The sequence below is a fragment of the Phocoena phocoena genome, chromosome 2 (assembly GCF_963924675.1).
Source record: "Phocoena phocoena chromosome 2, mPhoPho1.1, whole genome shotgun sequence".
In the NCBI taxonomy this organism is placed as follows: Eukaryota; Metazoa; Chordata; class Mammalia; order Artiodactyla; family Phocoenidae; genus Phocoena; species Phocoena phocoena.
The window spans coordinates 110,815,655-110,832,404 of NC_089220.1; the positions used below are offsets into that span (position 1 = coordinate 110,815,655).

Consider the following 16,750-nt stretch of genomic DNA (forward strand, 5'->3'; position numbering starts at 1 on the left):
TCTCCCCTCCCCTCTCTCCCGGTAATGTCTATCGTCCTTCAGGTCACTGCCTGGTAGAAGCACCCCTGCCCTTCCCTACTCCACTCCCTGCAATGGTCCCTCCTCCATGCTCCCCCAGCCCCGGCTCCCTCCACCAGCGCCTCTGGACAGTGGGAGCTGTGCCTGTCCTGTTCCCTCCAGGCGTGGGTGCCCTGCCTGGCACGCAGGAGGTACTCAGTAAATGTTTATAGGAGCGAGGGGTCGCTCAGGAAAGAAGAGGAGCCCTTCCCAAGGACAGGCCCTGTGTGAGCCGCTTTACAGCCTCAGGTTAGCTTGTGTGAGTCTCACGTTGTCTTGGGAGAGATTATCGTCCTTATTTTACAGGGAAGGAACTGAAGCTCAGAGAGTTCAAGTCACTTGCCCAAGGTCAGAAGGCTGGTCACAGCCAAACTGGGTTGGAACTCTGATCCATCTGACACTCAAGCCAATGATTCTCCCTCCCTGGCTTAGGGTGTTTTCAGAAGAAATTTATCCTCAAGCATTAAAAGCTTTTAACTGAGGAGAAGGATAAAAATACAGAAGAGGGAAAAAGGAAATCCTAAACACGGGGTGGGGGGGAAGAGATGTGCCCACATGAAATAATTAAGAGGCAGACAGAGAGCAAAGAGGGAGGCGGAGGGAGACCCTGTCTAAACATGTGGCCTCAGCTATGTGGGTCATGGTGATTTGGAATCAACTTAACTTAGCTGCCTTCAGTGCTGTGGTTTCTCATTCGGATGTTGGAGATGGAACCAGGCAGTATAAATGTCATAAATTCATCAGCGAATTCCCTTCAGCTCTCAAGGTCTAGCCTAGGGTTCCCAACAGAGCCAGCCCTGGGTAGAGTGTGGGCGGGCAGGGTGGAAGCTGGGGCCAGAGCAGTGCCCGGGTTCGCCAGTGCCCTGGGATGGGAAGAGGAATGGTGGAAGGATGGCTCCCTGTAGCTAGAGGGATTTAGGTTTGACCCGGTGAAGAGCATGTCCTCATGGTGACAGGTCAAGGGTAGTAGAAAACGCAGGAGACAGGGCTGTTCCCAGGCTCTGGAGGGCCGGGGGTGAGCCAAGAATAACAATAATGGCCTGGACAGGGCTCAGCTCAGGTCCAGGGTACTATGGATGCTGGATGCTGCCAGGCCGGAGGGGCCGTGGCCTGGTTTGGGGATTGTTGGGGGTCAGGAGGTAGCATAACGTAGAGAGCCCCACCAAGAGTCCTGGATTCTGAACTTGACCCAGCCGTGAATCTACCCTATAACCTTGGAAAAGCTACGTTGCTTCTCAGGACCACAGTCTTCCTGGGCTATTGAAATGACTTGGATCAGAACCCTGTTTTCTGATCTTTTCACCATCATTGACTCTTATCATAGCTTTCCAGCTTGCATTCATGACCATCCAACACAAGACTCTTAGCAGCACAGCCTGGTTGCCCACCACATCCGGGGCGGTGACATTGGCAGCCGTATCGTTCTGAATTGTGCCCATTCCGGGAAAGGAAAGAAGCTGGCATCTTGGTAAACCCGTGGGGCCGTGCTATGGGTGGAGGTATGACTCCTCTCACTTCTGGTAGCGCCAAGGTGGCTTGAGGAACATGAGTGCCCCTTCAGGATGCCTACGGGCCCTGGCAGCCCAAGCTGGGAGGCTATATAGCCTGGATGCTGTCTCTGGCCCTGAACTCCAGACATGACCAGAAAGAGGCTGGTAGTTGGGGGCAGAGGTCGGGCCAAGGCACCAGAGACAAGGGCTCCGTGAAGTGCGGGCTAGCAAATTCTCCTGGGTTCTTTTGCTGCGGCAGGGACCAGGCCTGCCTTCCTGGGGAAGGAGCATCAGCTCTAAGGTGGGTGTGAAGGAGGCATATACCCCCAACCAGGAAGGACGTTTGTGGGTCTGGGGACAGTCCTGAGAGGGAAGAGCTGAGCTGCAGTCCCCTCCAGCCCCACCTTCCCCTCCGTCCCACCCGTCTGCCCTGCCCCCAGCCTCCCCTGCGTTACCTGCTCGCCCTGCAGGGCCTGGTGGATGGTGAGACTCCGGTTGTCGTGCATAGTGAACAAGATGACTTTGCCTGTGTGGTTGAACCGGGGGGCTCCGGCCACATACACCCGCCCCTGCCTGGAGGACACGACCGATGTGACTGTGTACCCTGCCACGGGAGAAAACAGGCTGTGTGTGGCTCAGCTGTGCCACAGGACTGGCCGCTGAACGGAGAGCATTCAGACCAGGCCGAGCAGATGTGATACCACAGGGCAGTAGTTCCCAGGCGCAGCTGAGGAGGCCTGGAAGAGGCAGGGCCGGCGAAGGGTGGGGAGAACTCACTGCGCCCACCCCCTGCTTGAAGGCATCAAGGAAGCCAGGTGGGGCCACTACTAGGCATTGCTGACCTGGAACATGCATATCACATGCTTCACCTGCCTCACAGGTGAGTGCATGATGGAACAGGGAGGAAAGAGGAAGGCAAACCCTAGCCACATTTCTTTTTATATTGGGCAGGCTTTGTTTTTGATCCCCACCAATAGTCTCTCTGGGGATCAACCAGTGTCCTCTTCATTGCCGGAACCCCCTGCTAAGTGGTCCACCGAAAACTGAAGAGTTGGCTGTGCAGAGGCGAGGAACTGCTCCGCTCGGGGCATTTAGGTGGAGTCTCAGGGACTCCTGCAGCCCCAAAGCTTTGCAAACTCAAAAGAGGGAGTGACTAGGCTTCTTTCAGTGCACTCAAAAGAGAAAGAGATGGAAACCCAGAGGCTCTTTGGGAAAGGCCACCAATCTGTGTTCTTGGGATCTGTGTCTGATCACTGTGACCTTCCAGTCGAGCGCCCAGCTCTGGGGAGTGACTGTGTAGCATCTTCAGGCAACTCTCCTGAAAGTGGGGCCCCGGAAGGTGTGCAAAGCCGAGAGTCCCACTTTCTGCCAGGCAACTGGATCATGGATCCCAGTTTTCAGATGGGTGTCAGGCCTTGTTGGCAGTTCCTGGGCAGTTTCTGGGGGAGGCATGTCTCCTTCTGCCATGTGTGCATGTCTGCGTGTGTGTGTGTGTGTGTGCGCGTGCGCTCGTGCCCATGCACATGCGTGCGCCTGTGTGTTTGTGGGTAACACTGTCTCTCGGGTCACCGGTTGCTTCCAGTCTGGCTGCGGGATGCAGAGGAGCCGATGCAGTGGCCGGGAGGGTGGGTGCAGTAGGGTGGGCTACTCTGGTTCCAGACACACCGTGTTTGACTCTTGGAAATGTATTCTGGGAAGTGGAGCTCGAAAGGTAGGTGAGACCAAGATATCCCATGGCGGGTGGCTAACGTGGCCGTGTATTGAGGGTAGGGTGGGGTTAGGCTTGTGGTACGCAGCAAAGGTTTCTTCTGAGTTGAGCGCCCAGTGGCACTACTGGAAATGTTCTCAGTTGGCCCTGGGCAGTCGGGCTTCCTCAGAAGGAGGGACAGTGGTGGTGGGAAGGTCTTGGGGGCTGAGTGTCCTGGGGGCAGGCGTGGGCTGACTCTCAAAGCTCCAAGCTGCGCTGAGAGAGAGCTTCCTGCTTCCCAGCCGTCTGCTGGCAGTGGTTTCAGTTCCCATGTGGCTCCTTGACCAGCAGGCGGGGCCCCCCAGAAAGCTGGACAGCCTCCCTGAAGGGCTGACAGGAGGACCCATGGCCCGAAGTCCATAAGCTTCCCCAGTGTGGAGGCGGAGAGCCTGGCCGGCCTGTCTCCTTCCCCAAACTCCCCCTCTTCCCTGGGGCACATCAGGAGGAATCTTCCAGAGACCCCAGACATTGCCCTCGCTGGATGAACCCCCAGAGGGAAGAGGAAGAAGAGAAAGGCACTCCCTCAGGACTCACACCCAAGGTGGTGACTATAGTTAAGGCGAGACAGCTGGGCCTCATGAAGGCCCTTCATCCTGGCTCTGTGCCCCCCAGGATCTTCTGGGAGGAGGAGTGACCTTCCCACCGCAGAGAGATCCACTGCCAACTCTGGATGGCCCAAGTTCACGGAGAAGTGGAGTCCGAGGCTGCATTAGTGGTGAGTAACTTCACAGCTGGTGGATTCCTTTCAGAAACCCAGAAGGACTCACAGACAATGGGAGCCCTGGGCATTCGCCCCCTGCTCCCTTCGTTCTGGTTCAGCCCTTTCAGAAAGGCCATGGCAGAAGGGCCTCAGCATGGATGGTGGAGGCCCTGCTCCTGCAGAGTTAGAGGTGACTGGGATCTGTCAGGTAAAGGTCTCACAGCTGGGACCTATCACCGTCAGGTCAACGATTCATGCTTTTCTTTTTACGACCACTCTAAGGTACTTAATGGGAACTGACTTCTGCCTTGATTGTAAACCTTAACACATTCTCAACTTGCATTTTGCCTTGGGGAGACAGGCTTCCTGCACTCAAACCTGAAAACACAACAACAGCTGCCCTAGAGTCTAGAAGCATCAACCGAAACACATTTCAGGTTGGGGTGCATTGCTTGTCATTTATTCTGCCTGCTTATCGAGAGCTTGTGACATGCCAGGCATGGCGCTAGACGTGGTGGATGCCAGGCTGGAGAGGCAATGGCCCCTGACTGTGCCTGAATCAGCACAGAATATGCACAGACAGGCCCCTGGCCTCAGGTGTGGGCAGGTTCTGGATCCCTCAGGTCCCCTCCTCGCCCACCACCCGCCAGCCACCCTTCAGCTCTGGCTCTTACCCAGGTACGCGCCGTGGTTCTTGAGCTCCTCCGGGAACTCTTTCAGGTAGGACTCTCGGAGAGGAATGACCTTCCCACCGCTGGTTTCCTTTAGCACAGCTCCATTCCAGTCATAGGCACCAACGGCTCCCAGCAGAATCCCGTCCTGACATTGGGAAGGGGATGCACATCAGCTCGTGTCCCCCAGGTGCCCCTTGCCGGGAAGCTGCATCACGTCCGCAACCATGAAGCATCCACCTGCCCGTCCCCTCTGGCACCTTCTCCTGGGTTTGTTATTTAATAGCCCAACTTCCAGCCAGGATTCTTGGCTTTTGAAGGTGCCTAGGAACTTTGAAGGAATGTTCTAGAAACAAACTCCAAATCCAGGACCAAAGCTCCATTCCATTTTGGGTTTCAGAACCCCTCTAGGAAATCTCTTGTCACCATCCCTTCCTTCTGACACTCCTTTAAGTGGTGTCCCTATGCTTTTCCTCCTCCCCATTCCTTCGTAGTGTCTGAGTTGCTTTCCTGAGTGTGTAAATCCTACTTCTTCATTTCTTCAGTAAAAAGCCACTGTGTGTCTATCTTGTGTCAGACACTTGCTTGGTGCTGGGGATACTGTCCCTGCCCTCACAGAGCTCACAGGTACTAAATAAATATACAAATAAACATAATACTTGCAAGCTGTGGTAAATGCCACACAATGAGGGATATGATAAATGTCATGGTGAGGTTGAATTTAGATTGAGAGGGGGCTCAGGAAAAGCATTTTGAGCAAGTGATGCTTACCCAGACACCCAGAGGGATGGGATTTATTTATTTCTTTTTAGCGATATTTAAGTTTAATTTAATACAAACATCACATACTTTTCTACCTTCTTGGAAATGGTTGTTTCATCTTAACTAAGGAAATGGAAAACTATTATGACGTAAGTCTTCATTCTGTGATTTGTGTGTTTGGACAAGTTTAGGCAGACAGCAAAAGCTCCAGAGGTCCTGTCACACCAAACCTATAGCATTGTGCAAATGCCCTGAGGCTGGAGAGAGTTCAGAGCCTTTGGCTTAAGGAACTGAAAGCTGTTTGATGGGGCTGGAGCCTTGAGTAAGAGGGCAAGGTGACTCAATATGAGGCTAGACAGATAAGCCAGGTCCACATTTGTGACAGCCAGCACCCCAAGGACAGGAGCTGGTCTTTAGTGGCAGGGTAAGCGGATGCTGCGATGCCTGGGCAGGAAGATGGAGAGCTCTGGCTCCTTGAGGGGAAGCCTCCAGGGTCATTTCCGAGGACTGGGTCCACTCACTCCCTGGGTTGCCCCTGCACCCTATCCCCACCCCCACCCCCCAAAACCATCCACATAACTAGTGGGTATAGGAAGACAAACAGCAAGCACTCAGAAGAGGAAGAGAAGTGACTAGGGACAATGAAGGGCTGAGGAGGGGGCGTGGAAGCAGGGAGGGGCTGCCTTCCTGGGTCACCTTGGTGATCATGTGCCAGGGGCATCCAGCTTTGCCTCCCAGCTTTGGGCTGTTAAAGCACAAGCTGGTGAGGTCACCTCTCTCCCACTGAGCCCTCCTTCAACCCAGCTGGTCGGTGGGATTTGTGGTTTCCCCACCACTTGTGGTCCAAGGCACTCATTTTCTCCTTGCCCCCAAAGCAATGGTACCAATAGAAAAATGTGACTCTGGCCTTGGGACAATCAGAGCCATAACTAAACACACAGGCGGAATCCCCAGGCACTAATTTCATTACTGGCAGTGGAGAGGGCAAGATTGTGAACCATAATAAGCTAAGCTTCCTTTTCTCATTTCCAAGGTGTCACTTTAAAGAGTAAAGTTGATCATATATAAGGATTTAAAAAGTCCTAATATTCTAGAGGTAGAACTGACTGTTCAGACAGGATGTTTTTACAGCTATAAATAAGCTGCTCTTGGGTGAGTCCGATGTGCTGGGTTGTGTTTAAAGTCTCACTTTCTCATTAGCTTTCTCCCTCCCACTCTGTGTGCCTCAGCCTGGGAGAGTCTGACAATCTGCGGGGTCCAGGATCCGGGCCAGGGCCTCAGGGACTCGCGCCAACATTCCTTGCACTTGGGGTGTGCTCCATTCTTTGAGGGACCCTTTCTCATCCAGTCACTCATTTATGAGAGACAAGTGGGACAGATATTCATTATCTGCACTAATGAGCACCTGAGGTTCAGAGAGGGAAAGGGAGTTGCCCGAGGTCACACAGCAAGTCAGAAGCAGGGCTGGGATGGGGTTGGTCAGAGGAGAAAATGACTATCTGCTTCACCAGAAGCCCCTAGATTCTGCTTCTGATGCAACAGCAGACCAGTCTCTGCTTCACGGGGAGGGCTTTGAAGATGAATGTCTGGCTTTGTAGATGACCGGAAGCCTTTGCAATGTACTGAGAAGGGCTGGCTCAACCTGGGTGCCTGGGATTCAGCTGGGGAGACCTCATGCTGACTCACCACATGTGGGGCTGGGGAATTCCATCGGGATTTCTGCATTTGGCAGCACTGGGCAAGGGTGAGGGTCCCAGGCTCTCACCTTGTGCCATTCTACCCGGCAGTGGCTCTAGGCCTGCGCTCTAGTTGGAGGCCATTTCCTGAGGAGGGTCTCCTGGGGGCCCTGCTGTGCATGGAGAGGGCGCACTGAGGAGTGGGCGGGCTGAGAGGGCAAGCCACGGCCACCAAGGCAAACCTCAGGTTGTCACAATCTTTTCCCAGTTGGGGGAGCCCAGACATTTTGAGCTGGGAAAAAATCTGGAAGGGTGGAGCTGAAAAAACGACGAAAGCTTTGACAGAAGAAGCCAGGCATACAAGCCAAGCTAGAAAACAAACAGCAGGGCATCTGGGGAAGAGCCGCGTCCCATGCCCCAGGCCTGGCACCGGCTCCCTTACTTACGGCCTCCTTTCCTACGAGGCCTCTGGGGCCCCCACCAGATATTACCAGGGTGTAGCTGGGTGGCCTTGCACAGATGGACTCTCGGCACCAGCTGATTTTCCTGGTGCTCTGTGAAGAAATGAGGACACAAGCTTGGTGGCCCTCAGGAGGTCTAAGGCCAAGTCTGTGCCCTCCCTGAGGACGACCTGTACCTGTACTTGCCTGAGCCTGGCACTCACCATCAGATCCTGCCAGCTCAGCTCTCAGCTGCCCTCTGACCAGCCCTGCAGCAGTGTTACCTTCCCAGCTGAGCTGAGTGCTCCCTGGTGTGTGGTCATATCTCCCCAAACTCCATGTTCCAGCTAGTCCCTGTCCCCAGCCAGGGTCAGGTCACATCCCCAGCACAGGAAGCAGTGCTTCCCAGCTGGGGGTGGTTTAGCCCCCCAGGCAGTATTTAGCGGTGCCTGTGAACAGCTCTGGTTGTCCCAGCTGGGGGTGGTGTTGAGGTTACTATGGCCTCTGGTGGGTAGAGGCCAGGGATGCTGCCGAGCACCTACGATACACAGGACAGCCCCACAGCAAAGAAGTAACCAGCCCAGGGGGGTCAAGAGGTTGAGAATCCCTGGCCTGGGGGTTAGAGCATGATCTCTGGTGTCAGACGTTCCTGAGTTCCACTTCTAGCTCCAAAACTTCTAGCTGTGTGACGTTGGGAAAGTTCCTCACTCTCTCCTAGCCTAAGGGTCCTCAGCTGTAAATGGTTTTGTGGTGAGAGCATTTTGAATCCTTGGCAGGGCACCTGGCAGCCAGTAAGGACTGGGTACATAGTAGTTCTTCTCATTCATTAATTCACCCATAAAGCACTTCCAGGGAGGCAGGAGTCAAAGAATCAGATCTCACAGTCATGTTGGACCTACATATGAGTCAGTACAGCCGCCTGTGAGGAATGTTCTGATAGAGGCAAGGACAACTTATTCTGAGGACCCACTGGAGGGGGTGACCAGCCGAGGGGGTGGGTGGGTGCATGGTGGAGTTAGGAAAGGATTTTAAGAAAACCTTACTTGACTTATTAGGAAGTCTTGAAATGCACACTTCCCATTCCAAGCCTCAAGATTCAATTCCACACATACTTTTCAGACACTGCTCAAAGACTGAGGTTCACAGAGGTTAAATGATTTGTCTGAGGCCACACGGCCAGGCAGTGCTTTCCTCCGGCCTGGTAGTAATGGAATGAGAACACCAGATGCTAGCAGTTCTTGGCATTGGAGAGGCAGGACTGTGGAGGCAGGTGGAGGTGGCCCCTGGTGGTTCTGTTTACAGGGAGACCACCTAGAGGGCACCGAGGGCTGGCCTCCTCCCCCAGCCTCCCTTGCCTGCATGTCCATCACCAGAGTGGCCATGGGGCGGGCAGGACTCTGTTCCCAAGAGCCCCTTCTAAGGCAAATACATCATTAAGAGGGTGGGTTATGCTTTAACTAGCTGCTCAGATTCTGTCAGTAGAAGATGTTTTCAACAAGCCTAAAGTGGAGCCTGAGGAAGGGATGAGTGCCCGGAGGCTTAGATGGGGTTGGGCAGGAAAGACTCAGAAACAGGCCTGCAACGTTTCTGTGGAGAGGGGTCCTGCACCATTCGTGGTGCTGGAAGACAGTGATCAGGGCACGAGGAGAGGGCGTCGAGAAGCGGGTGTGGGGAGCAAAGGGCACGCTGTTACTTGACTACTCATTCCAGATCAGAGGGTGGGTTATTTCTACTCAGAGGTCCTGGAACAAGGCCCAGGAGTGAGGCGCTGGGCACCAGGGCACAGCCTGAGGACATGTAGCTGGGCTTCGGAGGACCTCAATGAACCAGAAATGATTCCTGCCACCAGGAGTCAACTTGTAAACAATCCAGACCAGCATGGTGGCAGACTTTGGCTACCATGTCCTGGCCTCACATGGGGGCAGCCCTGACTGCCTGCCCCAGAGCTGGTAGGGGCAAGAGTCCACCACCTAGGGCTAAGAGGACTCAGAAGGGCTTTACAGCCTTTAGGTGTCAACCCCTCATTTCACCATTATGGATGAGTTTCTTTTATTTTTGATTGAATCAGATATGCAAAGCGAATTCAAATGCAAAACTCTTAGGAAAGATGGCAACTTTAAGGCTTCAACAGCTGAGAACCTTACATAATAGCCAGTAACCTTAGCTATCCTGTCCATAGCCCCAGGAGGGCTGCTGAAAAGGACACAGGCTGAAGAGGCAGCGGGTGGCTGGGGCTGTTGGTCTGGGAATAAGACTCACCCCCAACCCGTCCCCTTGGCTTGTTTCAAATGTAACTGAGGCTGGGCCTGCCGGACCATCAGTGTGTAGTTTAAAGGAAAAATCATCTGTTCCCATCTTGGGTGAGTGGTCAAGTCTTTTGTGTAGACAAGACCCACCCTAATAAAACTGCTTCCTTCTGTAAAATTTTGGTATTGGGGAGATTTATGGAGTGCAGTGTAGGAGAGTCCATCACGGAAGGGGGCTCCCCTGCAGCTCCATCCATCACCACAGGCATCAATTATATATGGTCCTCTTCCTTCCTTCACACCTTGTGGCCCATGGGGATTACAGACTTAGAGGTGTGGATCCCTTCTGCAAGCTTTCTGGCAGATTCATGCAGCTTTTTCTTGGTTACGCAGCTTGACAGGGAGTTCATCACCTCAGCAAGCAGCCAGCACTTAGCAGCCTTTGCATTCACTTCCAAATGCTAATGGAACCATTTGCTTACAAATCCATTCTGAAATGTGGCCAGGGATCCATAGCTAATTTTCCTGATGGTAATTTCTGGAATATTCTCCTTTTTGCTAATCAGGACTAGAGTTTCCTGGGGTTCCAGGTCCCTGGGTTTTCCCAGCAGCTCTGAACTTTGGCCATCAGCCTGGAAGGTAATGCCTGTGGCCTGGAGCTTTAGTGCATCCGGAGGCCAGGGAATGTCTTGGGGCCTCCTCTCCTAACCTGGGCTCTGGTCCTTCCTTCCTCTTGTTGCTTTCACCCTTCCTAACTTGAAGGCTTCTTTCATTGCTAGGTAAGATGGCAGCAGACCAGGTTATCAGACCCTGGGCCTTTCCTCTGCCATTTGTGAACATTCTACTGGGTCCTTCCCCTGGGACTAGGGATCTTTCCTTCTGACAGAGCTCAACCGGCCCAGGGCAGCTGAAGACCCTTTCAGCACATTTGTAGGAAACAGCTGCCTGAGGCTGTCTGTGGAGCATTTCCAGGGGAGATGGAGTCCAGGGGTTCACACAGGAGATGGAACCACTCAGGCTCAGGACCAGTTCCGGGCAAAGCTGAAAGGCCAGACCTTCCTGTCTCCAGTTCCCAAAGAGGTCCGACTGACCCTGAGAGCTGCGGGGTTGGACTCCGAGGGACAGGACAGCTGTGGCCAATTATTTTATTTTATTTTTAAAATAAATTTATTTATTTATTAATTTTTGGCTGCGTTGGGTCTTTGTTGCTGTGCACGGGCTTTCTCTAGTGGCGAGCGGGGGCTACTTTTCATTGCGGAACACGGGCTTCTCATTGCGGTGGCTTCTCGTTGCGGAACACGGGCTCTAGGCATGCGGGCTTCAGTAGCTGTGGTACGCGGGCTCAGTAGTTGTGGCTCACGGGCTCTAGAGCACAGGCTCAGTAGCTGTGGCACATGGGCTTAGTTGCTCCGCGGCATGCGGGATCTTCCCGGACCGGGGCTCGAACCCGTGCCCCCTGCATTGGCAGGCGGATTCTTAACCACTGTGCCACCAGGGAAGCGCCCGTGGCCAATTACGATGGCATCAGCAGCCTGGAACTGAAAAACCTCTGTGCTCTAAAATAGCAACCCAATGGTCAGTCAGAGCTCCAGACAGCCCACCATCATTGCACAATTCCTTTGGATTTGGAAGGATTTTATTCATTTAGAAAATTAAAAAAAAAAGTATACAAGAGTCTCAGATTCAAATGTAATCACTGTCTCTTTCAAAGTCCTATCAGATAAAAACTTCCAGATGTCTGTCACTTGAAAACAAGACACGGGGTGATAGAAGAACTGGGGTCTGTATCTACAGGGTGGGGAGAGGCACCCTGGTTTCTCTGATTAGGAGAAGAGAACAAGAGTTGAGCACGTGGAAGAAGCTGCACAGGGCAGCACATGACCTTGACCTCAATAACAAGCTGGGGCTCTGAGCTCCTGGTCTCTCCACTGCAGCCGGGGGACTCACTGATCCTGCAAGGACTCAACTTGTTGACACACTCTGCTGCTTGGGCCACTGTCAGGGTTCAGCTGAGCTCCCCTGAATCCCTGAAGCTTGTCTTAACCTCCCTTCTCTTTAGGTTCCCTGATTCCTGGGCACACACAGATCACAGTATTAGAAGGAGGAGACTGAACTTACCATTTAAGAGTCTTTCTCCCTAACTAGACTGTGAGCTGCTGTCAGCTGAAATGTTACCTTCGTCTCTCTAGATATTGGGTTGGCCAAAAAGTTTGTTTCGGGTTTTTCCCTACGATGTTACGGAAAAACCCGAACGACCTTTTTGGCCAACCCAATACATCCCCAGTGCCTCGCACAGAGCTGGGCACATGGGGAGATGCTCGAAAAATGACCTCGGAATGGAAGATGGAGACGTGGGACATTCACTCTCTCTGGCTGTCCCCAACATCAGGGCTGCTCCGAGACCCGCTCCCCAACCCCGTCTGTGCTCAGACTTCCCCCAGGCCTGTGCACACAGCTTCCTCTCTTCTGCTTGCTGCCACCCATGGCTGCTGAAATCCTTGTCCTCAGGGGCCTGCCCGAGTGCCAGCCTCCCCCGATCCTTCCCTGACACCCCTCTCCCCTAGCCTGGACCTTTCCTTCTGTAAGATCCTGATCACATGTTACTTTAATTAGTGTGAGATGAGTCCAGGTGGTTCCCCATTGAGCAGGGGGTCTCCACAGGGGCTCTGTGGATAGCGGGGGGCCTCCTGAAGTTGAATGCCTGTACCCAGGAGAAGTCTGTAGTTTCTGTTATATTACTCACCAAGCTCAGGACTGCGGTTCTGCATTGTTTGCAAACTGACTCCTGTTTGGCAAGAATAATTTCCGCTTCCTTTTGATACCTTAGTTGCATTTGACAAATGCTTGTTGGATTTAATGAAATTGATTTTCCTTGCTGCATTTTCCAATCAGCCCTGACTCCAGAGTCAGGAGACCAGGGCTAGTCCAGCTGGAGCACAGGACTGGCCGCCTGACCTGTACGAATGGATGCCCTCATCCCTCCTGGTACTCGGCCCCTTACCCTCAGACTGGGAGCTCCTTGAGGGCAGGGCTCTCACCTCTGAACCTCCTGGCATCCAGCACAGGGCCCAGCACAGAAAAGGCAGTGAAAAGATTTGCTGATATAACCACTTAAAATGGGACAACTATTACCATCTGCCTACTTTGCAGGGCTGTTTCTGAGCATGAACGAGGCACAGAAGTTTTCTGGAAAAATTAAAGTGCTCGGCACATATTACATGACTGTTATCAATATAGGGCAGTTATATTTATATTTTGCTGTATTCAAGCAGGCACGAGACAGTCCAGATGCAGCTCAGGAAACGCTGAGTGTGAGTCGCGTTTCCATCCATCTGCCTGCTCTCTGCTGTGCATCTGTCCCCCTCCCTCCGTCTTGAGATCTATGACTGAGGCCCCCTTAGATTCCAAATGCTCTCACGGAGCAGCTGCTCGTTGTTGGGGAGAGAGCATGAGACTAATATTTCTCTCACTTCTGTCACTTCAGCAGGTCACTCAACCTTCCTGGGACTTGGCTTCTTTATCTGGAAACTGGGAACAAGGAATCCTTCCCTGTCCACCTCACAGAGGAGTTGGGAGGATTCGGTGGGTTACTGAAAGTGATATATAAGTGGGATGGACTGATAGGCCTTTTCTGGCAAATTAGGAGGCGCAAGTCCACTCCCATGGGGGCCAGCCTGGGCAGAGCATATGCACGCAAACCCAGGACACCTGTCTGTCCAAAGCATGCCACGGGGGCATGTGCTGATACTGACAACACAGGCTTTCCCCGCATGGTACTCCCAGGCGGGGCTATACCCCAAACAGCTGGTAAAGCATGCAGCTATGGACTCCTCTGCCCCTCTGGCAATCCTATGAGGTTTCAGCCTCATCTTGAGAATCAGAACCAGGTGAAGCACATGCCCCAGACAGAACATGACGCTTGTGACACCATATGTCTGCTTGGGACCTCTGCGACACGATGCTGAGTCCGCAAAGAGAGAAGCCCACGTGGGCTGCCTTCCAGAGCACACCTGGCACATCTGGACACCCTCCCAACATCATTGCAGGGCCGTGCCCCTGCACACACAGGCCACCTGGGGCATGCAGGGCACTATTACAGCCCAGGCAAGTGGTTTCGCCATGTTGACCTAGTTTTTGCATGAAGTTCTATGGACTGAATGGGACCCTTGGTCCTGGGGGGGACACGTCCCCATGCACGGAGGGGCTTGAGGCAGCTTATTATAAGTTGATGACCTTGACATTCCACAGAAGACGAGAGGCAGAGAGACCCCAAGAAAGAGAGAAAGGGGGATGAGAGACAGCCCAAGAACGGCGAGATGATGACCCAGAGAGCTGGGAAGAGTGAGAGGGCAGGAGGGCAGCTCTAAACCCGTCCTTACCTCCACTACGTGAGAGGAAAAGCCCGTCTGTGACATCTCCAGCCCGAAGGAGGTTTCATTCTTGTTGGTTCCTGAAATAGAGGGACAGAAAGATGTTAGCTCCGCACCTGATTTCTTAGCACCAGACATGCCTGCAGCTCAGTCCCCAGCACCTGTGACCCGGAAGCACTTGCAGGGAGGTGAGAGGGGGCCCCGGGCCTGAACCAGCTCATCTGCCCCAGCAGCAGGCACCTTCCAGGTGGTCGTGTAGGTTTATTATTAGCAGCTCACTCCCTGCTGAAAAGGACTTGAATCGACTTATATTACAGGGCACGCATACTACAGGGATGTCAACGAAGGGGAAAGATCCAGAAAAGTGCACGGAAAGAAACAATCTGCATTGTTGGCAAGAAATGGAATTTCCCACTTTGTTCATTCCTACTGTTCACCAGATTTGGTTCCAGATGCTTCTGGATGGTTCCCAAATATCAAATTGACCCTTAGGAGGAAGACCTGTCACCACCACAGATTTGCACAGGAATCCCATGCGTGCTGAAAGGTCCTCCCTGCACAGGGCCTCCTGATGTGTCATTGGAGCCAACGTTCTCGTCACACAAGGCGACCATTTCGAGAATAAACTCACTGATTTGGACGTTTAATTCTAAGGTGAGGGTCAAACAGGTTCATACTTTCTATTCCTTTATCATGGGTTATGAAGGCTTTTCTTCTCTTTCCCTGTGTCTGTGGCTCGCCATTTCCAGTGCAGAGCAGACTGCTCGGGCTCTGGGATGCTGCCCTCTCTCTCTTTTGAAAATCCTCCCATGTGGTAGAGCCCAATATGGCAAGGGCCCCTCTACAGCAATATATGGTGCAAACGAGACCCACGCAAATCAAAACTGCAGTTTGAATTATTAAGGAGGGAGGCAATCTGAGGAAACCCCGCAAAAAGGTGGAGTGGGAGCAGTGGGACTTGGGGGGCGAGCGTTTCAGGCGGTGGGGCCTGGCTCAGCTGGGCTCGAGTTGCCAGGTAAAATACGAGGCGCTCAGTTAAATTCGAATTTCAGATAAACAACTAATGGTTTTTTAGTACGAGTCGGCCACAAATGTTGTATTTTATATTTGCTAAGTCTGGCAATGCTCGTTCAAACCCCGATTCCTTCCTGAGCTGTCGGAGCTCCGGCAAGTTATTTGGTCCCTTCGAGCTGCAGTTTCCTCCACGGTAAAAGGAGGGGCTGTTTGGAAAGTGCACAGCCTCACATCCAGCACAGGAGCACTCCAGTGTTGGCAGTCATCACAAAGGGAGGACTCCCGCTAAACCCTCCCATCCCGGGGTGGGGGGCGGGGGAGGCTGGATTTCACTCTGTGGGCTTCACCTGCTGTGAGGCCAGGAGCCTGGACCCCTCTCGAGAAGCAGCGCTCACCTTCCAAGCTGAAGATCCTGTCCCCCAGGGCGTCGACAATGTCCTTCAGGGCCGTCTCATCAGTGACGTTGAAGAAGTGCTTGTCATCGGGGTCACTGGCGATGTATTTGATTTCGTTTAGAAAAGCTTCTGGATTGATCCCCCTGCGGTTGTAGTAGCCCAGGACCTGCCAGGGAACAGGGGCAGGGGCGACAAACCGGGACATGGCACAGACCTCCCCACACACCCATGGCCCCAGACTCGGACCCTGTTCTAAGACAGGGTTCTGGGGCTTGGGAGTGTTTTCTAGTTTTTGGAGGTTTCAGAGCCTCCCTGGCAATGGAGAAAAAACACCCCACAGCCGTTGCAGATTAACCTGGGCAGGACGGAAAGGAGATTCTCAACTGCTCTTTAGGAGAAGGTGTAACAAGGAGAGGCCCATCTGAGGGCCTGGATGGCTGGTTCACTGCCCAGAACCGCCCCCCATCCCAGAGTCCCCAAGGGGTTGATGGTGAAGCCTCTAGAGGGTGGGCAGGGGCAGGACAGGCAGGACAGGACTCACGGCCACAGCGTATCTGGTCACGTTGTCCCTCTCGCTTTGCTGGATCACCTCCTCCAGGTCTGGGCTGTCGTGGGACTCCCCATCCGTGATGACAATCATCACCTTCTTGGCCCCTTTCCTTCCACCCTTCTGGAAAGCCTCTGAGCTGGAACCCAAGCACAGGGGGAGGGTCACAGAGGAAGGTGGGGATGGGGCAGGCCTGGCGCTCCTACTGCCTCGAAGCCAGGGCTAAGCCCCTGGGCAACCCTACACGGTGTTGGGACCTCGAACCAAAGAAGAAGCTGGATTGAGATGCCCAGACTACTCATTCGCCAGCTGCTCAGATGCGTCTTAAATCTGCTTGTCTTTAAAGAGTGACTTTGAAAAGCCCCTCTCAAGGCCTGATCTTGCTGTTTTGGGGAAGCAGGGGGATGGGGTGGGTCTGGGAGGGGAGTTCAGGGTCAGGTGGAGACCTTTAGAGGCCCTAATTCCATGGTTCAAAAACCCCAGCCACACATTAGAATCATCTGGGAGTTAAAAAAAAAAAAAAAAAAAAGTGATGCCCAGGCCCCACCCGGACTCATGAAATCAGAATTTCTGGAGTGTGGCCTGGGCACCAGCATTTTTCAAAAGTTCTAATGAACATCGGCGTTGAGAACCAC

At 53.2% G+C, this 16,750-nt stretch overlaps 1 protein-coding gene across 1 annotated transcript in view; it reads right to left on the reverse strand.

Moving 5' to 3' along the window:
- ITGA11 (integrin subunit alpha 11) overlaps positions 1-16,750 on the reverse strand; it is a 97,648-nt gene that overhangs the window by 29,583 nt on the left and 51,315 nt on the right. The window contains exons 8-12 of the mRNA XM_065871738.1: positions 16,110-16,254; positions 15,569-15,734; positions 14,169-14,239; positions 4,669-4,813; positions 2,003-2,151 (exon numbers count right to left, since the gene is read on the reverse strand). Coding sequence (XP_065727810.1) covers positions 2,003-2,151; positions 4,669-4,813; positions 14,169-14,239; positions 15,569-15,734; positions 16,110-16,254 — 676 coding nt within the window. The remainder of the gene's footprint in view (positions 1-2,002; positions 2,152-4,668; positions 4,814-14,168; positions 14,240-15,568; positions 15,735-16,109; positions 16,255-16,750) is intronic.